Source organism: Tympanuchus pallidicinctus, unplaced genomic scaffold (assembly GCF_026119805.1).
Source record: "Tympanuchus pallidicinctus isolate F22 unplaced genomic scaffold, pur_lepc_1.0 scaffold2, whole genome shotgun sequence".
Classification (NCBI taxonomy): domain Eukaryota; kingdom Metazoa; phylum Chordata; class Aves; order Galliformes; family Phasianidae; genus Tympanuchus; species Tympanuchus pallidicinctus.
The window spans coordinates 11531616-11558544 of record NW_026294721.1 but is presented as its reverse complement, the minus strand read 5'-3'; the positions used below and the strand labels follow the sequence as shown (position 1 = coordinate 11558544).

The 26929-nt window shown below is 36.9% G+C and overlaps 2 protein-coding genes across 2 annotated transcripts in view; one reads left to right on the top strand and one right to left on the bottom strand.

Moving 5' to 3' along the window:
* Positions 1-26929, bottom strand: part of STX18 (syntaxin 18) — a 540575-nt gene that overhangs the window by 420816 nt on the left and 92830 nt on the right. The gene's annotated exons all lie outside the window — the stretch shown is intronic.
* STK32B (serine/threonine kinase 32B) overlaps positions 1-26929 on the top strand; it is a 150770-nt gene that overhangs the window by 117038 nt on the left and 6803 nt on the right. The window contains exons 7-11 of the mRNA XM_052681669.1: positions 8193-8296; positions 10632-10748; positions 11782-11907; positions 14156-14287; positions 15081-15145. Of these exons, the coding sequence (XP_052537629.1) occupies positions 8193-8296; positions 10632-10748; positions 11782-11907; positions 14156-14287; positions 15081-15145 (544 nt within the window). The remainder of the gene's footprint in view (positions 1-8192; positions 8297-10631; positions 10749-11781; positions 11908-14155; positions 14288-15080; positions 15146-26929) is intronic.

Below are 26929 nucleotides of genomic sequence, written 5' to 3'. Positions count from 1 at the left end.
TTTATTGTGTCAGTGCACTGGGCACTGGTTTGCAATATTGGCCCTCCAGCCAATTTTGTTGGTTGGTTGACTACAAAGCAAAATATTAAGCATTAAAATGCGTCTAGAAAACACTACAGATAATGTCTATCCCCCATTCTTGGCTTATTTACGAAGTATTTGAGTCCTAGAGCATATGTTTTTTACTCCCTGAAATATTTCCTTTTGAATGATGGAATTTCCATACATCTGGATGTTATTCAGGAATGTTGCAAGAGCTTTCCACTTACAATAGGTTTCTGTTCTTTTTTGTTTCTGGTGGTAGGGGAGTTAGGTAGAGGCTGTGGGGCTTCCTTCAGCAGAGACTGAAGTTATACAAATAATGTACTATGCCTGAACTTCAAATCAGTCAAATAAAAAATATTTGGTGATATAAATACACTTGAAAAAAAAACCCAGAGCCAAAATAACAGCATTTAATTCAGCTACCCTTTCCTGCCTTGCATGCTTGTTATCTCAGATTTTCATGGCTGCTTTCATAGGTTGCTGTCATGGTGACGAATAGCTGCTTGTCTGAGATTACCAGAGAAGTGTGGATTTACAGAGAGGTCCGCCAAACTTTTAAAATGTATGAGTCACCTATCTATTAATTAATAGTGTGTGGGAGTACTACTGGAGTCGCAGGAGAGCTAGTGGATGTCCTGATATCAACCTTACAGGTAAAGTAAAAATATACTGTTCCTGAGGCAAGTACAAATTTGGAGTTAGATTTTCAGAAGCATTCAAACATGGCTTTATTTGTGTTCACAATAAGCAGTGCTCTGAAATGAAACAGGTCTTTACAGGCAGTTGCTATTCAAGTGCATTTAAGGCAGTGTTTTCTAAAAAATCCTACTCTTTCTACAGAGGGTTTGACTGCCTATTCACAGAGTTCTGCTGGTGCTGTCTCTACTGCCCTTTTGATCTCAAGGAAATATCATGAGTTCTGCTTCTTCTGATAAGCAAGAATTGAGAGCAGATGTAAGGCTGGGAGGTGCTCAGATAAATGCTCCCCTGTGTTGGTGAGATTCCAGCTTGTTCTAGGAGCACCTGGCTGAGGGGATTAACCACTGAGCTGCAAGTAGGTATTCATGTTCAGGCTCTGCTCTGATGTTGAAGAGTAGAAATACAAATAGCCCAAAAAGCTCAGGAGATCAGGAAATAAATTTTTTTCTTTTTTTAAACTTGCCTGAGAAAGACCTTATGCAATGTGGAGCTCAGCAAGTTGCTGTGAGAGGAAAGACAAATCCAGCAGAGGTGGGAGAAGAAACAATGTGCAGCGACTTCTTGCAATGCAATGGAGAATTTCTGCCCTCTGAATCACTTCTGTTCTTGGGTAAAAAAATGTGACTTCCAAAGGTTTTGGCATGCATAAACAAATGGCAGGAATACATGATACCTAGTGCTGAATAGACATAGGGCTAATGGTACCATGGTAAGGGGATATTCAACAGATTGTTGGAGAAACTGTAACTCTGCAGCCACTATGAGCATTTTGATGGAGTAAGTAAGGTACTTTAAAAGAGGGGAAATTTAGGTTAGACATTGGAAAATATTCTTTACTCAGAGAATGGTGTGAGTAAACCCAGTGAGGTTGTGAATGCCCCATTCTTGTTCAAGGCCAGGTTGGATAGACTCCTGGACAGCCTGATTTCATGTAGAGCAGCACATGCCAGGGCTGTTGGAGCTCAGTGACCTAAGTCATTCTATGATTCTGTATAATTTCATATTCAGGAGGAGACCATGACACATTCACTATTGTTGAGCTTCCTTTCAATAGGACTAGCAATCACAGGCTGTGTGCCTGAGGTTGAGCTGGAGCTTCACTGGGAAAGAGTTTCTCTACGCAAATAGAAGGACAAGAACTGGGTTCTGTCCAGTGCTTAAGTAACACAGAAGGTTTTATGAGGACAGCACTGAATGAGAGCAGGCAGGGTTGCTTGGCCTTAGGACAAACTAATAAGGCATTGTAAATGCAGTGTCTGTATTCAGGGAATGGTTTGTAAAGTATTGGCTTTGATTGAATAATTGCCTTAAATATGAGTGTTAAAACTATTGAGGTGTATTATGTGAATAAAGGTACAAAATCAGCTACACTGCTTTAATACATCCAGACCTCACACTATGAAATTGCTCAGCACAGTCAGACTGTGAGCAGTTCTCTATGTTATACAATAGAAATTAGCACTTTATTAGACTGAAGTTCTAAGTCAGAAAGCTATCCATTTTAATTTAGACCTTTACACCATACAAGAAAGTAAACTCCAGGAGGCAAATCGATAGCTTAACAAAGCCTATGCTTATATTCAGGGAGAAATAAGTTGTTTTCTTCTCTTTAAATAAGTAAATAAATAACTCTATAAATAGAATATCACTTGTCATCACTATGGTTTGACTTCTGTTTTCTGTTTAATCCGTGACCCAGAAGAATTACTGACCTTCTGTCTTTATTTTTTTGAGGAAACTGAAAATTATTCTTTTCTCATCACAGTGCTGAGAAAGCAGTTAATATTTCAGCAGACCTTGTCAGTTCAAGGCTCTCAGAATATTATTTTAAAAGGCAAATCGACTTTTTATTCCGCTCAGTCTGTCATCCATTAAATCTGAGTCAGCAAAGTGCATGAATGTGACTAAACTATAAACACACTGTATGCATCAAGTCATCCACACATTTTGAAACTAGAAAATTCTAGGGTTGCAACATTTTTGTACGGTTGCAACATTTTTGTACTGTATACATTGTTAGTATGTGTATATATTTACTTACATATTCTCAGGGACAAATGTGTGGAAGCAGAATGTTACCCTACTGTGGTATCACTCTTAAACTCAGTTAATAACACTAGAACTTATTTTCCTGTCTTTGAAACATTGGAAACGACAATAAAACACATCACTGAGGTATGATTTGCTACGTGATTAGCAGTGAATTTCTTTGCAACCTCTGTGATATACCACAGAACTCCACTTCCCCTTTCTGACATGAAGGTTCTCGGCTAAGATTCGAATTAACTGCAGAGAGCAGTGACCACCCAACTGGATGGTTAATGCCTGGTCTGTCTTTCCTGATAAATGTTTTGGACATCCTGGTCATCAACAAACATTCAGGCCAAAGCACTATGGCTGTATTTTTAATTTTAATTTCATTTAGTATTATTATTTCATTTAGTAGTATTATTAACACTGATGTTTTGTAGGCTTTATTCTGCAGTTCTCACTGACAGTGTTTACCTACGCATGGACAATTAGTTCTCTACAGCTAATCAGTCTTCAAGAATCATTTGCAAGATATTGTTTACATACTGTAAAGGAGGAGATTTGTTACTGAGAGGTAAATGCCCTTTGGGGACAGGTATAGTGCATTCACTTCCCTGCACTTTTCCTCTCACCTTTTTAACAAAGTTTCAAGGCAGACCATGGAAGTTGCTGCTGGGTTACTGTAAGCAGCAGCTCTGTAAGCTCCTTAATCAACACTCCATAGCCTCCTGCACAGAGCCAGGCAAGTACGCTAGGTGCTCTTTGATTAGGCTCATGCTAAGGAAGTGAGCCTTAAATCGGCTCATGAGACAAGAAACTTCATTTTGTGCTATTTGGGATTCATTTTAGAGCCATTACAAGACCTTTATTTATTGCAAGGCCTATTCATTTTATGATTTAGTCCAATGATTTTTCTTTATGATTAAACCAGAATGCTCTCTTAAAAAAAAAAAAAAAAAAGATAATGGTTGTTAGGTTGTTATTTGGTGCAACCATTGTGACAGACCTCTAATTGACTTCTTTTTCTCATGACAGTCTTTTCATACTTGCCACTGGGCACCAAATTAAAATGGCCTGAATTTCAGACACCTGGAGAGCTTACAGTTCAACTATGGAATTAAATGTTCTGCACTCCTATGAATGTTCTGCAGACTTCTAGAAATCTTAATTAAAAGCATTTTATTCTATGTACAAAATACTCTTTTAAAGCAAGAAAAAGTAATGAAAATCAGGGTTCCGTTTTTTTTTTTCTTTTTTTTTTTTTTTCTTCAGTTACACTGATATTCTCTTTTAATTTCAAGTTTAGGAATCGTATCAGTACTAATAATATTCCACAAATAGGGTAAAGTATTGCCAGTCCTCTATATCATTTACAATGACAGTTATAGCAAGGAGTTGTATCTGCAAATTGATTTGTCAGAAGTTGCTCTATATTTCACAAAATTATTTGAATCTATAAGTATAGCTAAGCATATAGAACAATAGCATGGGTATCACAGGAAGTCACTGCTTCTGAGACTGATGCAGGCACACTAGGTTTGCTTTCATGTTCAATTTTCTCTTAGCTATTTTCCTGATTTTATAATAGAGATGTCCTAGCTATTTCTAAAGTACTTTGTGTCTGTGCTTAGTATAGCCTGGTGTGAAAGATGCTTGGTCATACTCCTCTGCCACACAGGGAGAGTAATTTTCTGCCTAAGCCAAAAGATTGCATTGCTTCTGAGAATTTCAGAAGACCCCAGTACTCTTGGTGACAAATTTTCCATCTATCTGAGAAAAGTTGAACAGCCCATGCTGTTCATGATAACTGCTGAGAGACTGTTGAGATCCCGTTGAAACTTCTGGCCTCTTCCTCACATCACTAAGAAGGGTTGAGCAAGAAGGGGATCAGCTAAGTTTCACCAGCCTTCATTCTGACTGTATGTGATAGTCCTACAACCCTCACCCAAAAGAATCAGCAGAAATACGTAGAAATACATATGTATTCTCCCCGAAAGTCTTGTTCAGCAGAATTTATTCAAGGAAAGGAAGGATGCAGAGAGAAAAGTGTTCCAACCTGGCAAGCTCAAATTTATCCTTCTTAGGGACATAAGAGCCAGCCCACAGCAGCTTCCAGGTTGCAGGAAGACCATCCAACCTGAGGCTGAGTTCAAGTTTTAAAAGATTAGATGTAGTCTATGTCAGTAAAAATCCTAAAGAAAATCAGCGCAGAATTTTAACTTTTCTTTCAGTGTTTTAATTTTTTCTTTATCCAGCTAGTTAGTACTCACAATTGTTTCTGCTGACATACTTTCTTACAGAAAAAAAAAAAAGAATATTGTACTCCATATTTCACAACTATAATTGTTCAAATTTTGGCTAACATTGAGCGCTCGGAGAATTTGCTGATTTTCTGAATTGAGTAAGAATCCCAAAGCAGGCAAATGGCAGAAATTTTCTGTCCAGGCTGGAGGCCTCCATTTTTACCTACTGTATCAAACTGGTACTCAACAGCCTTGCAAATTGAGGAAAGTTCTTTTTTTGCTTCAGAGGAGTTGAAACTTCACCCTGAGAATAAATTTGTATTTAGGAAATGAGAACTCATATTACATCTTCTAGCAGCCCTCCTTTGTTTTGTAAAGCAGGTGCTTACCAGAGCTCCTCTGAAGCTGACCAAATGCAGAGGGTCAGTCCAGCCGGAGTGCAATTACTAAAGCAGAGGAAAAGTGGTTGTCTACTTTAAAAAGCAGGAGCCCAACTGTCCATTTTCCAATCTTAAGATTGATATCATCAGCTTAAGAAAACAGAGCTTCAGAACACCAGGGCCAGTGAACAAAAGAAAGCATTTTCTGTTCATCTGCTTAACGTGGAATCAGTTGATGCTAAAGCTTTTGGAGTAAGCAAGTAAAATGGAGGTGGATAACTCATAGGCTGAGTTAGCAAAAATAGCTGTTCCATTCTGGTAATGTCATAGGTTACATCAATAAAGTGCTTTCATCTCTAGCTCACAGTAATCAGATAGTGATTCTTCACATTGTTACAATGCTAAAGCTACAAAAAAAAGAAATAGCACTGTATCTGTATAGCTGAGTAATAACATCCATAAAGGTTATTTTCTTTAGTGACACTGTGGGAAAGATAATTCCAAATATGGCTAAATGAAGCAAACCTTCAGTACAGGGTACCTACAGTGATATTCAAAATGACTTTGGTGCCTGGTACGCAGTTTAGCAAGTATGTAGACATATTGATCCACTGAAATAAAATGGGAAAATCTATCTGTCCTCAGCACATACCTATGTGATGAACCACCCATGTAAAACAGTTACACATATGAGAGAGCATTTAGTGGAATGCAAACAAGGTCTGAAGAGTGTCTGAAGATGCAAGGGGGAATGGTCTTATTCTAAAGTAGAAAAAATTTAAATTAGATGTCAGGGGGAAGTTTTTCCGCTGAGAAGACAGTGAGATGCTGGAGCTGGTTGCCCAGAGAGAATATGGATGCCCCATCCCTGGAGGTATTCAAGACCAGGCTGGATGGAGCCCTGGGAAACCTAATCTAGTTCTTAATCCAATGGTTGGAAACCCTGCCAATGGCAGAGAAGTTGGAGCTTGGTGATTCTTGAAGTCCCTTCCAACCCAAGTCATTCTGATTCTATGAATTTATTCATGATTCTATGAATTTATGAAGCTGAGCTATATTAGCTAGAGGTGAGACAGAGCTAACTCATCATGACAATGTTTAAGGTTTTGTTCACTCATACCATACTGGATCACAGCATAATATTATGGATACCCAAGATTCACTCTTCAGCTATTCCCTGGCCACATATATTCTGGTTCAAAGAAATGTTTAAGTGCCTGCCTTTCTCCTACCACATCTATTTAGAGATGGTCCTATAGTTAGAAAGCATAAGACCACTTTCATTCATTATTTTGTTCTTCAGACTAGAGTTTTGTCACAATGAAATCATGGATACCCAAATCTATTGGGTTTGGTTCTTCAAGATTCTGAACTCAACTCGATCTGTAAATTGTTAGCATGCAACATGTAATGGTGCAAAGACTGCAAAAGTTCCTCTGGAAAGAATGTCCTTTAATTAAAGGTACTTCTCTAGGTGCTAAATCCCTAAGTGCCATTTAGAACTAAGCATGACCAGACTAAATTATTCCTTGCAGTATGTGCATTAGAATGCGATGAGATAGTAATCGGGTGGTAATGTGGTGCATTAGACTCAGTGTCATGGCCAGAAGAGGCTCACTGGGTAATTGCAGTGAAGCATGATGTTATGGTTGGTGATGGTTTTGTTCAGAGAATCTCCAGGGAAAGCGTGGTTTCCACAAAGCATACTGAGATTCTGCTGTGAGGTAATTAGAAAAGCATGACTGATTTTTTTTTTTTTTTTTTTTTTAATTTTATTTCATATCCTCTCTTCTTTAGATATAACAGTCTGAGAATAACTACAGCAACATAATGTCTTGCTGAAATTAGCTAACTGGCCCTTGCTTTGAAAAGAGCAGGGTTCTACCCAACTCCTTCTCATTGAAAGTTAGCTTTATAAAATTCATTAATTTACTGACACAGCATGTATTTCCAATCCTGACAGTTTATCACAGCACAAAATCAGTATTAGGATTTGTGTTTAATTACCATATTCTAATATTAAATACCTTTTAAACTCCTCTGATTAATTCTATTCAAATGTATAACTGAGTCTGGAGATGAGATCTACCTTCTTCAACACTTCAATTGATCACAAAGAATGACCTCACTTAGAAATATTTGTCCCAGAAAATGTATGCCCTTGTTGTCCTAAATATTCCAAGTCACACTTAAGTTTAGAAATTTCCCTACCATAACCACTTTTTTTGTTCAGAAAAAGTGTAGTAAGAAAAAAATCAACATACGAAACTGAAAAATCCTGTCTGGGGAAGACAGAAGTATGTAATGCAGATGATAAAGTATGGAATTTAATCTGAGAGCTGGGCGTAAAGGTTACCCAGGATTGAGTGCTGAATGATCTTGAATACTCTCCTGCCCCCAGCTCTGCTCAGTACTAGATAGAACATAGCAAGAATAATGGCATAGACCACAGCTCAGCATTTTCTGCCTGGATGGTTCTAAGAGAGACCTTAATTTGCTAGAGTGGCAAATGATAATATTGCATTGGAGAGGAAATCAGCCAGAGATGCACCATCACTGCTCTCTACTCTCAGCAAAGCAAACAAAGACACGGAACACAGCATACTGCTGGTTATATACAACACTCATTGCCAGCAAACCAAGGTACTGAATCTGCATCCTGAAAATGCTGTGTTTGCAAACATATTTAATTCCAGTTTATTGCGTCCTTATTGATTTTTAAAATACATGCATTAATTATACATAGTATAACCCCAATATAATGCTTTTCATTTGATTTCCTTTACAATTTTAGCTCCAGAAGTGTTCCAGGCCTTTATGGATGGAGGTCCAGGATACTCGTACCCTGTTGACTGGTGGTCTCTAGGAATTACAGCGTATGAATTGTTGAGGGGTTGGGTAAGAATAATGCTTAATCTACTGCCTGAAAGAAATCCAAATGTTTGCAATTTCCAGAACATGCCCTTAATGATAACACTGGAGTGACCAAGGCTGAGACTGTGGTCAGGTATGCAGTTCTGGGCCCTCCCCAGCTGACAACATCCTTGGGAAGGTATCACCTCGCACTCATTTATGATATAAAGTTTGTGTAAAATGGACATAGGCTTTTAGTGTGTGCTAAGGTTAAAGCCTAATATTTCAATGGCTAATCACAATGCTGAACTAGAAATAATGGAATCTTTTCCAGATAGAAGTTCAGTTACCTCTGGCTTCATTATATCTTTGATTCTCTTATATAATGTTTAAAAGATGATAATAATATTCCTACATCACTGGTTCAACTGCAGAAAAATGTTTATCTGCCAGTTCACTCATTAGTTATCTAATCAATTCTGTGAATAAACATAGTGAAAAAATCTTTGCCAAAATATTTCACATGGAATGGCAAAAGTCACAGCCCCAGTATAAAGATCTCTCTCTCCCATGCCACATGTCAGTACATCTCTCAAAAAAAACCCAAAAAAAACCACAACTGAAATTATTTAAAAAAAAAAAATAAATAAAAAAAAATGCTTTGCAATTTTTCCCTGTCATGATTCTCAATTTTTATCTGAACAGTGAAGTTCTGGCAGTGATAAGAAAAGTACATTCTGAATCCGTTACAGAAGGAAGTGCTAGATGTATATAAAATAATATGAAAAAAAATGTCCATCTGCTTTTACATCAATCCTTTCACCACAGAGTGTCTCCAGGAAAGGAAAACAATCAATGATCATATAAGGACAGCTGAAATTCCCATGACTAATAACAGAAGATACCTAATCACTTTCGTAAATGAAAAGTGATATAGATGGGTATCTATTTGCCAAGATCAGTACAGTTGTCTCTGAATAAGCCTGTCTAGCCAGAGACAAGGCAAAGCTGAGGCTGAATCAAAATGTTTTTTTTTTCTAAATGCAAACACTGCCATCTGTCCATGCTCCAGTCAACCAAGCCAGCTGTTTGTTATTTTCCCTAAGAGCAGCCCTTTCCTGTGAAGCAAGGCAGAGCATGGATTGGAGCCCACACCTTTGCATATAACTGCAAAAGGTGTGTTTTTTCCCCAAATTGTATTTCTATGTGTTTTCAGTCTTGTTAAGGCCTAAACCCCTAGGAGTAGAGACAAGGGGAGTAGTGGTACTCTGAGGTACAGTGCTTCACCCAAGGCATGTTTGCAACAACCTCAAGCTCCGAAGCTCCATCTGCTGCAGCAGCTCTGTGCAGATGGCTGCAAAGGGGTAGCACAACCATACAGGGCTGCATGGTAAGCAGTCCCCTTCACTACCATGAAGCCCACCCAGCCTCAGAGGAGGACAATAAACTGCAACAGTTCTCATGCCTCGTGTTTTACCACAAAGCACCCAGGACAGCACACTGCTTGAAATAATGCTGGATTTTCCATCTATAGGAGTTATGCATTTGCACATTGATGTACTAATAGCATTTAGCTCCAGATCTCATATCACACATTGTGTGGTTACTATGTAAAGCCTAATTCACAAGCAACCCATGCTCTATCCCAGTTTTAAAATACACCTCAACATAGAGCAATATTCTAACAATTTTCACCAGAAATACACACCTTTAAATATGCTTTTTTAATTATTAAGTAGTAAATTTATGGGTAGTACATTTATTTCCAAAGGCTACATTTAATAAAAGGTAAATCATAGCAATCTTCAAGATCAAAGCACTGTGAAGCCCAGGCATTGCAGGTACACCTACATCTATGCAATGAGTTCATTTTAGATATCAAAAAGAGGTATGAAAAAAGATTGGGTTGTGGAAAGTCTGAGCTCTTACTGTGACTCTCATGAAGATTTTTGTATGCTTAATATCTCAGTGAAGCCAAGATTACAAAGCTCACTTTAGCTAGCAATACTGTATTTGGTTACTTAAATCACAAGTTTTTCCTAGTACTACAAGCTTAAAAAAAAAAAAAAAAAAAAAAAGTAAATTAGTAAATTCTATTTTCATATGAAATGCCACAAGAACAAAACTATTCACCAACTAATTTGAATGGATACTTAGCATGAGAGAAAAACTAGAGAAGAAATGCATCTATGAGTAATTATATTCATTATAATCAAAGAAAAGAACACATGCAATGAATGATTAGCTTAAAATTGTTACAAGATATTTTGATGTTTCAATATCTCCAGTACAAACAATACTGAGCTCAGGAAATGTGAGGAAATTGTGTACATTTATTATCCACTCCTGCTGAATTGATATTGATTTAACTTAATTCCAGAGGCCATATGAAATTCATTCAGCCACCCCCATTGATGAGATACTCAACATGTTCAAGATAGAAAGAGTCCACTACTCATCTACATGGTGCAAGGGCATGACAGCATTACTAAAAAAGGTAAGAAAGTACATCTTCCACCCTTTTCTTCTCGTACAGAAGCCCCTCCAGCAATGCAGAACATCAGGACACACATTAGATAGCCAAAATTTCAAGGATAAGGAAGTAGTTCTTTTTCCCTACAGTTTTCCAAGCGTTGTTTGATGCTGTATTTTTTCTTAAGAAATTGTATTATTCTTATTCCTAAGCTGACACTTCAAATAGCTTTCTGCTTCTTTCTGGCTAATATTTTTATTTTAAAACCAATTCACTAATGATAGGAAAGTGTAATTCCAGCTCCCTGACTATCTGCTGCTGTTTCCAGCCAGAGACCTTAGAAATAAAAAAGGCTGCATTTCTTGCTGTCCTGTGTTGCTACAGAGGCAATAGTCAAAAAAAAGTCAAGCCACTTCACTGGAAATGTTGCTAAGCTACAAGATGGGGTTCTTTTTCAATGTGCCATGACCCTACAAGGTGTGTTCTTCTTAAAACCCCAGTCTATTTTATTTTTTCTTTGCACTGTAAGGTTTATCTACCTCTTCTAGGCATTTCCAATCATCAGTACTGAAGATTTTATGAATGTGTGAATAGAGAAACAGAAGAACTTTTCCTTTTGCAGCAATGAGCAATCTATTTTTAACAAATGGAGCAACAAGGTGGCCAATTTTAACTGCTACCAGGATGCTCAATGTAACAATATCTTCCAATAAATTAAAGATGAAGTACAAATTGTTGTGTGACATTGAACTGTGATGTTTCATGTCACTTGGACTCTTATCTATTCGTAAACAGGCTTCTGTTACTAATTCATTTATACAGCTTACATTTGCAGCAGCCATCTGTTAACAGTTAGATTATATATATATATATATATATATATATATATATTTTTTTTTTTTTTTTCTATGAGTTACTACTTCCATTTTTTGGATCATACCTTCTAGAACTTGTTAGAGAATTCCCTAGCCATGCTCACACACTACATTGTGTACCATTACAAGTACATTTCCTGTTTTATCCAGTCCCTTAGAAAATTTCTTGTGCTTGATCACAGCTCCTCACCAAGGACCCGGAGTGCCGTCTTTCAAGTCTTGCAGATATCCAAAGCTCTCCATACTTAGTTGATGTCAACTGGGATGCTGTTCTGGATAAAGCTGTGACTCCAGGCTTTGTTCCTAATGTAAGCTGACATGCCAGATGAACAGTGTTCACAAATTCTAACTTTTAACTTGTTTACACTTGCATTTACTGCTTTTCAGTGATTTACCTCTCACAGAAACTTTATTTTGGATTCTGCTTTAATTTACTCAGTTACAGCTAAGAAAACGGAGCCTGCTTCATTAGACCATGACAAAAAAAAAAAAACAAAACAAAACAAAAAAAAACCTAATTAACCTTTGTTCACTTTCAGCCCTCTTTTAAATGAAAAAAAAAAAAAAAAAAAAAAAAATGTTTGCTGACTGATTTTTAGCTGTTAGTGTCAACTGTCAGTTTACACTGTATTAGTGCCAACTGTGAGCCAACAAACACCAAGAATATTGTTGCTGTTCTGAAATTTAGGCATCTGGCATACCATTTACAAAGCTTTTATTATTCTAGTATGCAAAACCTTTTTCCTTCAAAACAGTTCCAGAATGGCTGACCCATTTCCTTTTTGACAGTTTCCTTTACTAAAGCATTCAGAATTCACAAGGGAATTTGGCGGCAATTCTTTTTTCTGTGATACCATTTTGTTCTTATTTTATTTTGATTTTGTCATTAGTAAGTTGAATGGACTTGAATATCATGAAGTAAAAGCGGTAGCTGTAGCGTTAACACATTTCTTGACTTGGTTCAGTCATTGAAGCTATACTGCACCACAATTCTTCTCCAAACAATATATATAGAGTACTAAGGATGATTTTTTTAAAAGTGAAATTCTGCTGCTAAGAACTGGATACAAACCAGATTTGGTCTGGAAGTGTACAGCCAAGCAATGCGTTTCACTCTACTAGCCCTAACTGTTTAGCAGGGAGGTATGGTAGCTTGGCTGTACTAATAAAAACCAATAATGGGACTACAACTTTTCCACATCCAGCTGGCTTATGTCCAGCCATCCCATAGTCTGGGCATAACAAATATGGGATGGTCTCCAGCTGGCCACAGATAAGTATCTTTAACCTCTTAATTTACAGTTCTCATGTAGATGTTTGGTTCTTTTCACTTGGATTCAGATATTTTTGAGGGTACCTGGGAGAGAGTAAGTTTCCTGAGAGAGTGGAAAAAAAAGTTGTCTTAGACATAATTTCAAAAGGAATCATGAAACCTATGTGTTGGATACTGCTCTTTTGGCCAACTGTTTTTTCCTCTGTGACCGATGTTGACAATAGTAACCATATTGCATTGCTGCACCAATTCCATTACTTTTAACTGCTACTTTTAAATATATGTCCAAAGACATATTTACGTTCTTGTCACTTTGGCAGTCACCACCATTGAGTTTTGGAAGGAGTCTAAGCTTAGGAGAAATTATAGAAGGGTTGAGAAAGTTATTTTGCTCAAAAAAATATTATGGCATCAAAGACAGATGGAAAAGGATTAAAACCCTAAGATTTCTTTAGTTCCTCACTTTCATTTCCCCCATTCCAAAACCTGAAGAACTGCAAGAGGGAAAAAACATAACACCAGTAAAAATGGATCACCAGAATAGTTAAGAAATGTGAAATTAAATTTGAGTTGCAAGACTGATCCTTGCTTGATCTTGGGAAAATAATATTCCATCTTTAAAAGTAGAAAAACAATGTTTTTTACCTACGGAGATCAATCTGAAATTCCTATTAAAAAACTCTGCACGTCAGGATAGAGATTGATATTGCAGAGGTTGTTCCACCTGGTCAATCAGGTGTACTAGGAAAAACAATGAAAATGTGAGTCAAAGTGTATTTTCCAGGCTGACATATCTTTACACAGAATGCTTTGCTATTTCAAGAGACCAGATTTGGCAAGGCATTTCCCAAGAACCTTACTCTGTTGACCAAGGAAAGCATTCATTAATTAACTGAGACCAGAGAACAAAATATTTCTTGGTTTTCAGGTTTTAGGCAAGAGGCTGAATTGAAGTCAGAGTATGCCATCATCAGGGTAGAGTCTCATTGTTTTAACAGCTTGGTGTTTCATTCAAGAGCTTGTCTTGCCTTCCTTTCCTCTGATCCACAGATACATCTTTGAATTACTAGTAGTGTTTCTATACTATTTACCTAATTTCTTTATATTCGGCTTAGTCACATAAACAACAAATAGTTTTTTGTACTGCTAAATATTCAACAAAGGAAGCAAGAAATTATTTAACCCGCTTTCATTTATTAAACTTAATGCTATTACCACTGACCAGATAAACTGAAAAAATGCCATGATACTTCAAAGAGTAACTTTGAATCCTTTCATACCAGAAAGGAAGACTGAACTGTGATCCAACATTTGAACTTGAAGAAATGATCTTGGAGTCCAAGCCCCTTCACAAAAAGAAAAAGAGACTTGCCAAAAACAAATCCAAGGATGGAACTAAAGAAAGCTGCCCTCTGGTAAGTTTCAGCCACTGGCTCGTAACATGTATTCTGTAATGAGCAAAGTAACTGAAGTTCTGTTCCACCATCTGTGAAAATACAGTTGGTCTCTATGTTTCTCTGTGTTTACATACAACTGCAGAATCCTTCTCCAAAGATGAAAGCAACCACTTACCTCAGTGAAATAGTAACAGCACATTGGAGCTATAATAATTTTTAAGATTATCACTGATGCCAGTTTAAAGTATAAAAAGAAGTGTTGCCAGTTGCAGATATGCTTCCCACACATGGCCAGACATTTAGGAGTATTTATTCCCTACTAGTACCAAAAATGAGAAGTACACAGTTAAATATTTCTTACTTATAAACATTTAAAAGCTATCTTTCATGGCCTTACTCATGCGTTCCACATAGAAAGACATACTGAATAAACAGTCCTTTTAGGAGACTTTAAGGAGTCTTAAACCTTTAAGGAGACAAAGAAATAACCATTCCTCAAATTTGAATTTTTATTTCATTAGGGTCTTTTTAATGAATTATCTTGCTTCTCCCAATAATTTTGAATGATTACAAAATCCATTTTTCTTAGAGTTATCAAAGTTAAAAATTCCCAGGAATTCCTTGTGGGGAACAGCTCTCAAAACAGAGAAAGAATGATTGCACTTTTAGGGCCCACTTATAAAGAATCTTCAAAACACCTTTTGGTAGCATTCATTCATAAGCTGTTTTATTTGGTACTGTTTCTGTAGGTGTGATCTTGTCTATGATTTTCTGTCATTTTTAATCAACCTATTCCTGCTGTTTTTTAAAGAACATACACCTGCAGCAGTGCTTGGAAACTGTTAGGAAAGAATTCATCATATTCAACAGAGAGAAGTAAGTGCATTTCTTAATGCCTCTTTACCATTCACTACTGAAATTAATTTGAGAATGATTTTTTTCTCCTACTCTAAAGAAAAGCGATTAATGATGTGATTAGCAGAGCTAAAAGCCTGGCTTTCTACTCATCTCATCCTCTTAGACTCCAGTGCAGTAGTTTTGTAGTTTCATCTCTGAAAGCAAGCAAAAGTGCTTATGGTAAAAGTAGTTAGAAAGATAACATCAGTGTCCCTAACACTGCTCCAGAGAAGCCATTAACAATTAAGGAAAGGGAATACAATGCAAGGGACTGGGCTTTTTTTAGAACTCAGAGAAGAAGAAGGGAAAAAAAAAAAAAAAAAAAAAAAGAAGAGAAGAGAAAGCCCATGCAGTTTTAACAATATCAATGACAGGGTTCTGACTTGACAACCCTATTCGTACTCCACCACTATAAAACAGGTTGTTTAATCAGATGCTTTTTCAGTAAAGCTAGATATTTAAGGTATATCATAAACAGAGAGAGCACTTCACATTTACCTGACAAGGAGAATCAGTAGAAATGCAAGTCTGAGTATCAAGATATCAATACTGTTCCTGTCCTTTTAATACACTACATTTCAGATAGCTTACTGTGTTCGAGTCTAAGCCACTGTAGAACTGCTTCTATTATGGATTGTAACACGCAGAAAGATCAGCACAATGGAATGGTGATACAGGAGGTGTAACGACACAGGGACTACTACAATAGAAAGGGGTTACAAAGAAAAAGTACTTACCCATCTCTGAAGCTCTAGGCTTGCAAGGGAAACCTCACAAGGAAGGGCAGTCAGCCCTTAAATGAGGTCTAAGGCAGCCAGGCTGCAGCCCTTCTGGTCACACAGCTGAATTGCCTTCACCTGTGCTCCCAGTGCTGACCAGAATCTTTCCCCAGGTGCTCAATCAGTGGTTCAGGCCATGACTCAACAGTTACCATACATGGATATAACTCACAACAGGAGAATTGTTTGTGGTTTTGGTCCATTTTTCAGTTTCATTCAAGTATGTTCAGTGGTTTTATTTGTCCTGACCAGGTATTTACCTGGATTTCCAAAGTTATATGATGAGTAGAATTCTTAGGAACAATTGCGGATGTTGAAAGGCATTAGCTGTTCCTACAAAGACAATATCCAATAAATGATCATATCAGTCTTACAGGTGTTAATCCCAAGCACAGCTTTAAATTAGTTTCAGATTAACACAGTCAGATGCTTTGATATTCCTCCATAGTCCTCTGCATTAAGCAGAGTTGATTACACAGTCTAGCTGTTTGAAAATATGCTAAAAGTAATCACAATTTTTAAAATGTAGCCTCTTTCAAGAGAAAAAAAAATGCAAATCCTCAAGCTAGAAATATTCTAGGAAAAAATACTGGTTGAGCAATGTAGAGTCATATAGTAATGTCCTGATAGAGTGTAGAATTAACCATTCCAGTTCTATGTCTTGCAATTCATTATTTGTAAAATATTTGCTAGGAAAAGCAGACTGTTTTTATAGAATATCTCACTGATATTCTAAGGCTGTCTCTCTTTTTCAATATATACCTTTAAACTTACAACAGATGTTGCAAATCTTGAAATAGATCATACTCATTTTCATTCGGAGAAACTCAGAAGACAAGCAGGAACTGACAGGGTGCAATTAAGGGGGAACAAATGAAGCATTAGGGTTAAAAATAAGGCTCACTACGCTAAAAAAAATGCAGAAAAAAATCAAGAGACTGACTGAAGTGTTACTAAGCAGTGCAAGTGGGTATGCTGGTGATGGATTGATGATTGGATTAGGTGATCTTAGAGGTCTTTTCCAACATTAATGATTCTATGGTTCTGAGTTAATGCTGGCAAGTATAGAAAGTGAAAATCGATGTTAGCAAATACAGAGTGTACACATTTCTATTTTTCTATTGCATTCTAAAGTTCAGTATATAGTCATGGGTATTTACAGGAATGGTTTAAGGAAAATGAGCATGAGGAAGTATCAGCACATACCTTTAAGACACGATTACACACTGTCCCAGTACTACATAAAATGAGAAAAACAGCCTTTTGTAAGCCAAGTTCAAAAGTGATGGAGAAAATCTTTTGTATTCTTCTGTAAGAGTAGCAGCAAAGTCTCTTTCTTAGCTTCAAATACAAACTAAATGGACTATGGTCTAGAATGTACTGGATCTTGGTTGGAGATTATGATCTTATGTTGATTTCAGGGACTTGTTTAGCTCTTTCTGCTGACGAATGGAATTTTTCTGTTTTAAAATTTATTACAACAGATAGAGCTTTATTATATCTAGAAATGCAGCACCAGATATTATGCAGTATCTGAAGGCATCTTGCTAGCAATTTTTCGAGAAGCTGATCTTATTTAGAAGCTGTAGGCTATATTTTCTTCAGGCAATAAATAAAATATTGTACAGATAAAGCCATGATGTTTCTTTTTAGCTTCATTAGAAAGCTGAGCATGGATTATCTTGCTATTTTAGTGCTGTAATCACTAAAGAAATCTTCATATACATCTGCATTTGCTTATGAATGTTCAAAACCTGAAATAGCACAAAATGAAGAAGCAGAAGCAATATTTTCTTGTAGAAGAACCTCATTTCTTATCCTTTATGGTTCCTGAGCCTCTTCCTCTCCCTGAAAGATGTCTTAAAGATTAAAGAGGTGAGCAAATAACGAACAGAGGAAACACAGGAAATATCTGCACCTCAGGCAGAATAATCCTTCAGCTGAATGCTTCACAAACTTGTCATCAAAATTATCAGACTAGTAATGAAATTAAAATCATAGAGCCACATATTACTAAATAGAACATGCATTATATATATACAAGGCATATGAAAATGGACTCAAATTCTGAATACTGACTTTAATTAAAGGGATGGAGCAATTAGGAAAATTTCCGTATTTTAGTAGTATTTTTAGTAGTCATTAAAAACAACTACACAAAAAAATTATGTCACAATTTGAAACAGTTGAATGTCTGCTGTGCACAACCCCTCTTTTTTCTTGCTATGCTACTTAATGTTTGGCCATACCTAGTGCTTTCCTAATAGACACTGGGCAGCTGTAGTTGTACAGAGGGCAATTCACTTCCAGAATAAAGAGTAAAGGCTGAGTGACAATACCTTAGATATATTAAGATGCTTAAAATCTTATTTTCTGATTTTGTCCATGTCATATGCAAAAAACATAATATTCTCTGTATCAAATTAATGTTCACTTCTTTTGTAGTTCCTTTTCCTTCAGATTCAAATTCAGGGTCCCCAAATGCTCTCTTCCATTGCAGTTTGATTGCAATTGAACACTCATAATGATTTGCAATATCTCTTATTGAATGTGCTTTTCTTAACAGGTATTTTATGTCATTTAGTTTCTTTGGAGATACCTATAATTTTACAATCCCCATAATATCTGAAAATTTTTTGGCTGAGGCTAAGGCACAAATTTTTTCTTCTACCTTTGATTCATCTGAAGTCTATCTCTATCTGAACTTTTCAAGCTTTTTTTTTTTGTGCTGCTCTCCACTGATCTATCATCCCTTTTTTAAAAAATATGTCTGCTTTGGAAGATTTCTCTTGGAATCTCACACAATTGAAAACATACCTTTCTCAGCATGATCAAACCTAGATTGTTTTTGTTTTTGTTTTGGTGCCAATAACCACCATGCGACCAAACAGACTCTTTCACTTCTTCCTTTGTTTACCACTCATTATTACTGGTTTAGTATTACCTGTCCAAATGTTCCTACTTCCTTGGGAAACCAAGCTGCCTAAAGATTTAAGCACTAGCAAGTCTCAGCTGATCATCTTTCTACAGGTGTACCTTCAACTTCAGTTTTGAGGAAAAAGAGGTCATACAGAAACTTTCCATAATGTGTTTCTTTCACAGTTTCATGGAAGGAAAGAAAAAAAAAGATTCATGAATATTTGAAATCTCATTTTCAAAGCCTTCTAGAAAAAAAATAGCTGAAATTTTCTCAAGCAAGCAGACACATGATTGTGGTTGCTACACTTCACTAAATTAACATCCATCTTCAGGAATGAAAGTTTGTGGGGGAAGGGACACCTGTATCAGAGTATTCTCATTGTCAAAGCAATGGAGAGGACCAGAGGTTCAGGATAGTTAGTGTAGAGCCTCAGCAATGCAGACAACCAGAAATGAACCTCATGAAAACAAATCAAAAGTCAATTCACATAGGCAGGGGAAAGGCAAAATCATCTTCATTTATATGCATCTGAATTTGGAAATGTACCTAAATTTTATGATTCTAAGCAAAATATAATACATTTTTTTCTAAGTTACACTGAAAAGAAATCATATATATGATAAATGATGACCTCACAATACATCACAATTATTCAATAATTAGGACTTATTATTTCAGTTATTCAAGAGATTACTTCTACGATTTCTCTTTGTCTGTTTTCATGTCCACAAATGTTCATGATATCTAAGACCCCTGATATGCTTATTGGTTCAGGAAGACTGGAAGTGTCCGCAGAAAAGAGGATATGCCACTGCAGACATTTATCTCCATTTGTCTTGTTTTTTGATGTCCACTCTCATATAAAATGGGCCATTCTGAGATGGAAATCTGCATTAGATGGGATGTTTGTGTGTGCTTTTATGTTATCTCACTGCTTATAAAGTGTTCTTCTGGAGTCTGCATAAGAACACAAGTTTTACACAGTAATTTGTGTATGTATGTATATGTATGTATATATGTATGTATGCATACACCTCCTTTTTAGAAATAGCGAAAGTAGAGCAAATTTAGGACAGTAAGAGACTTAGGTAAGACTCAATTTGTCTCCTGTTTTTTGTGGATACGTCAAGCACCCAGTTCCTGTGAAACCCACCTAGAGATCATTTTCCTGTGTTCTGTCTGGGGCATAATATAATATATTATAATAAGTAGTCTTGTGGGTGCACCTCAATGTCTAACCTGGACAGCTCTGGGTTCAGACTCAATTCAGTGACTTCCACAGATCCCTGTGTTAGGCAACAACTTTCCCCAGGCATTGAGCAGGGAGGTTTGGTGACTGATTAACTGAAGGCTGAAATTATGCTATGTGGTCAGAAGTGAGCTACCAGGTCTCCGTGGCAAGGGGTTTGGAGATTCATCATCCTTGAGGTCCCTTCCAACCTGGGTCATTCTGTGATTCTGTGATTCTGTGGGTGAGGGCATTTCTTCTTCAGGGAATAAAAAGGCTGCAGAAGAGCTAGACTTTTTGTGATTCTAAGTTTTGGATTTTGGCAGAGAAATCTTTGTGAAGAAAAAGTGGAGAGAAATGAGACAGCAGGGAGGTCAGTGCAGGCTATGATTGCTCCCTGGAAACTCACAGACTGATTCCTGGAAACCTGTTTTAGCAAGAACAGGAGAAAAGTACGGCTGAATTAGTCACCTCCAAGGCACTTATTCCAGTCTGAGAGTTTTTACTGAGCCAGGCCAGCTTCCCACCTTATAAAGTGTCATTAATTAATCCTTAAATTATTGACTTCATAGCTGTCATGAACCTGCAGTTTTGGTTAGAGATGCTATATTAAGGAAACTGGTGCTGCTGGGCAACGAAATTGTCATAGCTAAGATCTTCCCCCCTTATCTCTGATCCAGGATCCTCTCCCCAGCAGTAGGGACAGGGATGAAAGGGAAAAACAAAAAGCAAGATATGATTGAATGGCAACATCTCAGCGATGGGTCACTGCCCTTCTGTCCAGTCCTGCTTAGTGGTGGTAATCTGCCATGTGGGGTCACTGACAGAGAGCTGCAAATGTGCATGATCATCACTGCAAAGGAACAGGCTTTTTACAGGCACCATGCTATCATTTGCATATAAGTTCTCCACTTACTGTTATCAGTTTGTTATCTGCTGCCTGTTAACTGGCGTCTTCACTCCAGCTCCCTCTGTAATATGCTCTAAGTTCCAGAGGCTCAATGGAAAAATCTATGTTTGAGGATGTTTCTGTGAAGAAGTAGATCTACCTTTAGATTCCTACCTCTAGGAGATGTCTTCCTCCACGTGTATCTCATTTGGACGTGACCTAAAGGATCAGCCTACCTTGAAGCTTCTACCAGAAGAATAAAGAAAGAGAAGATGTCAATTCAGTGACTGTGACACAGCTTTACAGGAGGGCTACTCTGTATCTTTCGAGAAATACGCTGGAAGCAGGCCAGGAAACACCTATCTGACAAATAATATTGGCACTCACTGCTGAGAAAATATCCTTAGTCATGGGCATATGTTTGCAGTCTGTAAACTGGATTCTAGCAATTTTTTCTCCTTCTGTTCCCACAGAACCTATTCACCAATATGTTACTGGGAAAATTAGAGTTGTTTTCTTGTTTCTTGTGCATGTGAATCCACAAACATATATCTAAGATAGAAAAACGTATCACATTTTACAGTGTGGCTGAGCAAAACACATACTATTTAAGATGGATCTGGTCTTGGACAGCAAATAACCCATTTGTAATTTGTTTATAGTCTAAGCACAACTTTAATGTTGGTGTTTATCCATTTTTTTACTTTAATATTCGTAAATGGCTGTATATTGCTTGCTGTTTTCACTCATTTACTTCATCTTTTCTTTTATTCTCCTTTATTAATTCCCAGGGTAAACCTGAGATTTCAAGACATTGTAGGTGAACATACTACAGCATCTGGTATAATTTGTCACTTGACTACCACGTACCAGTATTTCACATGTCATTCACTTTGTATGTGCACCTGAACTCTTTATGCTTGATTACAAATTACTGGTTGATAAAAAATTATATTCACAGGCATTTACTGAGAATAATTACTCAACAGGAACCATCAACCTGAATCAATTACCCGTAGTAGAAGCATATTTTCTGAAGGGTTTGAAGAAAAAGTGGGAGTAAATGTCATGAGTGTCAATGGTACAAGAACACATCTGCACTACATGGGAACACTTCCTCCAAAATTTAACTTTTCATATCCATCTGTAATAAAACACACCTTTTAGTCTATGCCTCTGTCACTTAAATTTCAGTGGAGTTAAAACAGAGTTATTTGAATGAATGCAAGGTAATTGAGTGTGCTGTCAAAACACATGTGTCACAGAGTGTGTAGAAAACAGATCTGAGATTGTGGTTGTTTCCACTGAAGCAAACAGCACTAAGAGGACATGTTTAGAGTCAAAGGCAGACAGACTTAAATATTGGTTAGATGCAGAACTCCTACTCCAAAGGGTGTGTGCAAGATTTTCAAAAGAAACTGAAACAAATTGGAATTAGATGGCACGTCTGCATGGATGAACAAGTAATTGCACCCCTGTGCTTTTGGGTGACTTCCTTACCAGCTCTTGGCAGTATTTATCAGCTTGTGCTATGTATTAGGTTTATGGGACTATTCAGTTTCTGCATGCCTGAACAGTGTAGGTGTAAATTAACTCCAATCCAGAAGCAAATTGGCTCTGCTAAGCAGTGCAGTGTGTGCTGAATTTATGCAGCTGCTAGACAGGAGCCCTGAGTTTGTGTACAGAGAGGAACAGTATTTTTCTGGAGATGCAACAAGACCATATTCCTCTAAACTAATCAATTTAAAACTGTTCATTTAGTTTAAGCTCTGTTAGTTATCACTGAGGAGAGATGTATCTCTCAGGATAGGTCTGTGACACATACATAAGAAAACTTATACTGGAACTCATTATTCTATGTCAGTTCCTCTATCTTTTTCTGAGAGCCTGAGTTAATCTTTCAGCTGACTACAGTTAGCTGGTATAAAATCCATTCCACAGCTCTGGGTTCACTGAAAATAAATGCCTAGCTGCCAGTCCAACGCTCACAGGCTTTCTGTGCTAATTGAGGTACCTCATATGGCACTGAACACCACTGTGGGAAAAACTACATTTGAGCCATATATGTCTAGTTTGGCTGACAAGAGGCTAAAAACAAGCAACAGTTACACTGCTGTGTGATGAGTATTGAGTCTTGCTCTAGTCTATCCTACAGCAAGGATCTTCTCCCAGCTTCCTCTGGTACAGAGTACAACTGGGCCTTCAGTTTTCATTGGAAAATCCTTACAAATTCAAGCACTTTTCTGAGATTCCTGTTTTTGTGAGAAAACTGCTGAGATCATTCTGTACACAAGACAAAGAAGAGCCCAGCGTTAACTCTGCTATGATTACTGCTCCTCTTCTGTAAAGACTTATTTTTTTAAATAAAAAAGCACATTAACTATATACAACTGTCTCACGGGATAGTTTTAATTGGCTGCGTAATTAGCTAATTTACTTAATTAGATATCCAAATTTGGCGTTCTTTAAATTAATTTATCATTTTTCAGATGTGTATTTCTCCTTCCATTTCTACTGTCCTTTCTTTCTTATTCTTCATTTTCCTCCTTCATTGCTGTTTTTTGTCTTCCATACTGCCTATTTGTTAGCACGGTCCCTACCATGTGTTTTTCCCAGGCTATGATCATTCTCTAAAGCGATGTCCTTCATATTTCAGAGATCAGCATCAACCAAAGGCTGTCCAACCACTACTTGGAAAACAAAAGCCCTTTTTTGAGGATTAGAGAGTTTATCCATAAGGATGCAACCTAGTGTGCATTGCTTAGATTCCAGGCACCTATCCCTCCACTATTTTATCCTCTGGTATGAATGCGGCCAATGCCTAAATGTGGAGAACTCAATTTGTTTTCTGTCTTGAAAGCCCTCTTGGATACCATTGACAGAATGGGACATCAATGAACAGTTTGGCAGATAATCAGGCTAGTAGGTAAATTAATCCTATGAAGAACTATTTTATCAGGTGGTTCTGATACATACTGTTATGGAATCAAAAGTCTTCTTTTCAGAATGGGAAATTTCTAAATAATTGACAAGATAACATCAAGACTTACCTCTATTTACGTATCCAAGTCATACACCATGTCCTCACTCTGTAAACCTGGGCATTATACACAAGAATCAAAGGTCACAATTATATCTGTGACTTGGACCAAGAAGATGTCCTGTGAGGACAATCCAGAAGTGTCACGTTTGCTCTTTTTTTGTTAACATGCTTCTGTAATATTTACATTGGGCAAAATTAATGTTTTCATCTTTATGGATGGAAATGTAAAATAAGCAAAATTCCTGAGTTTCTAATCAACTTACAAACTCATTTTAATTAGCTTTTTAAAAGAAGAAGCCAAATACATGAATTTCCACTCCATTCTGATATATTTGCTGGTTCTTTCATTTAGGAAAGTAAAAATATTCTTCCCAGTTTTATTCATTCAGTTAATAAAAAAAAAAATCATCAGGTGATCTTTGCTCTCTTCTTTCTTGTTCTTTATTTTACTTTAAGAAAACAAATGTAGCTGAATGAAAAACCTGGCAGATAAGAACTAGTAAGAAGAGTAATGGAAATATGAAAGAGTAGCACTCATTTATAACTGCAAAATGCTGTCAGCTTCTTCAATTTCGCAAAAAAAAACACCAAAACAGAACACAACAAGAGATAATTTATAAGAAAAATGTTCAAAAATGCAGGCAGAAAATTAAGTGTCCATGTATCAAACTCAATTCATATTCTCCACAGTGGCAGCCAGATGAGAAGCAAGCTGCTAAGTTATCAATAGTTCTACAATCATTGCCTGCAACTGATGATAAAATGATGGCAGAAAATAGTGGGAGAAGTTTTCAAAATGAAATATAAGACTCACATGCACAAAATGCATTATTTTTTGAAAAGACATGGGCACTCCACAGGACCTACACATATTACTGCCAAATAACCTCCCTGATTTTGTAGCATAGGCACTTCTGCTGCAGGGCACAAGCTCCTATAAAGCTTAAACAAGAGATTTTTTAATAATGAAAAAGCTTTCCACATTATTGGGGAAGTCAATCTGTTCTTCTGGTTAAAGCATGATAGATTATGGGTGCCATGAACATTTCTAGTCAGCATCAAAACAATGGAATAGAGTCTTTTGGGGGCTGCAGGGAGAGACATCCCAAAAAATGAGCTGCAATGACCAATATTGTTAACTTTCAAATTCCTACCTCCCATTTGTCACTGCATATTCAGTGTTTAGACTGGAGATGTGAACAAAAAACATATTTCCCCTCTTAATGTTTACAGAGATATATAATATTCAAATAAGCCAACAGCTTTCCATTTATACTTTCTATCACACTCTGGATTAGCAATACCAACGGTGATTCTGGACTTTAGGTGATAGTGTGAGTCTATTTGAGTCTTCACAGTCCAAATCCTTCTGATGTTTCTCAGAAAAAGTTTATCTGCATAAAACCACTTTGAAATTTAAGGAACACAGGGATATGCTCTGTACTTGTTTCACAGGGAAGAAATAAGTTTTATTGTTGAAGTTAGATTTCAAAATCCCACTGAAGCCTTTTTTTTTTAACACCTTCTGACTGGGAACAGTGTCAAGAAATCCCACTTCAGTCTTGGCTATCTACAGCTAGCCTATGTCTTGTCTAGAGACACTGAGTATTTGCAAATTTGTTAGTGTCTCCATTAGTTTTTGCTGCTGTAGGGTTTCTCATGCTTCATGGATTATACCACTCATTACCACTCATAGCATTATACCACTCTGTAAAAATGATTTTGTATTTCACTGGGGTTTTTGCAGTATTGCTGGATATTTTCCAGAATGCCCATCATTTTTGTTATGTGGCGTAACTTCCACGTTTTTAGGAGCATATCCAAACAATACCTGTATATATATCTGTCTGGCTTCTTCTAACTTTCTTAGAAACTTTCATTGATGGATTTTTATGTTAAGAACGGAAATATTTAGTGTTATATTTTGAAGGGATACCAGCTACAAGGAATCTATATTTACCAACTGATATCCAAAAAATATTGTATGTCCCCCTTATAACTTCTGTATCTTCCCTATAGACAAATCAGTGATACGCATAGTGATGTACTGTTGAAACATTGAGCACAGCAATAATGGGTGGGCTTTTTTCATTGTTTCTTTTTTCCCTCTTGATTTTGACATGTTCATAATTAGCCTCCCAGCAAGACCATCTGCAGAAGAGATCAACAGTACTTAAGTGTATCTGATAAATCATAGAATTGAGGAGTGTTTCTAACTAATTAGAAATCTGTCCCCCCCTAGTATAGACATACTTGCTCATTTTGGACCTCAAACCTCTTCTTTGTGAAGAATAACTGGGATAAAATTTTCTACAGGCTTATCTACTCTCAAGGGTTTATTTCAGGAGATGTAAAGGTTTCCCTTAGTTGAATTCTTTATCCTGCAATAAAGCCATAATTTCTAAAATTTGACTTACTATGCCTTCCCTTTCCGCAAACCAAAAGCAAATGCATTTGTTTTTACTGGAAAGGGGGTTGAAATATTAACAGGCTAAGACAAGATACTAAACCTAGAAATGATAAAGCAAATTCCAGGATCTACTCACAGCATTTTCTTTCTTCCATATTCAGGACAGTGCTTTGCAAATCTGGCAAAATCACTTACAAATTTAACGTAGTAAAAAGTGTCGTGTGGAACCTGGTATACGTGGAGTGGTGCTTCTGTCTGGCTTGAATTCTCTCTCTGCTGGTAGAATTTTTAACCTTGATGGCTGCTGTTTTTATTTTCACATTTCTGAGGCTTCTTCCTTCCTCGCTACTGGAGAACATGCTGCTCAATACTCATAGTTGCACACTATTGAAATTGTGTGGATCCATGGTGATGGCAAGGATATCTATGCTTATCTATTCTTTGGCTCAGCAGAACCACTCTTAATTTCCAGTGTAACTATATTTGAACCTACT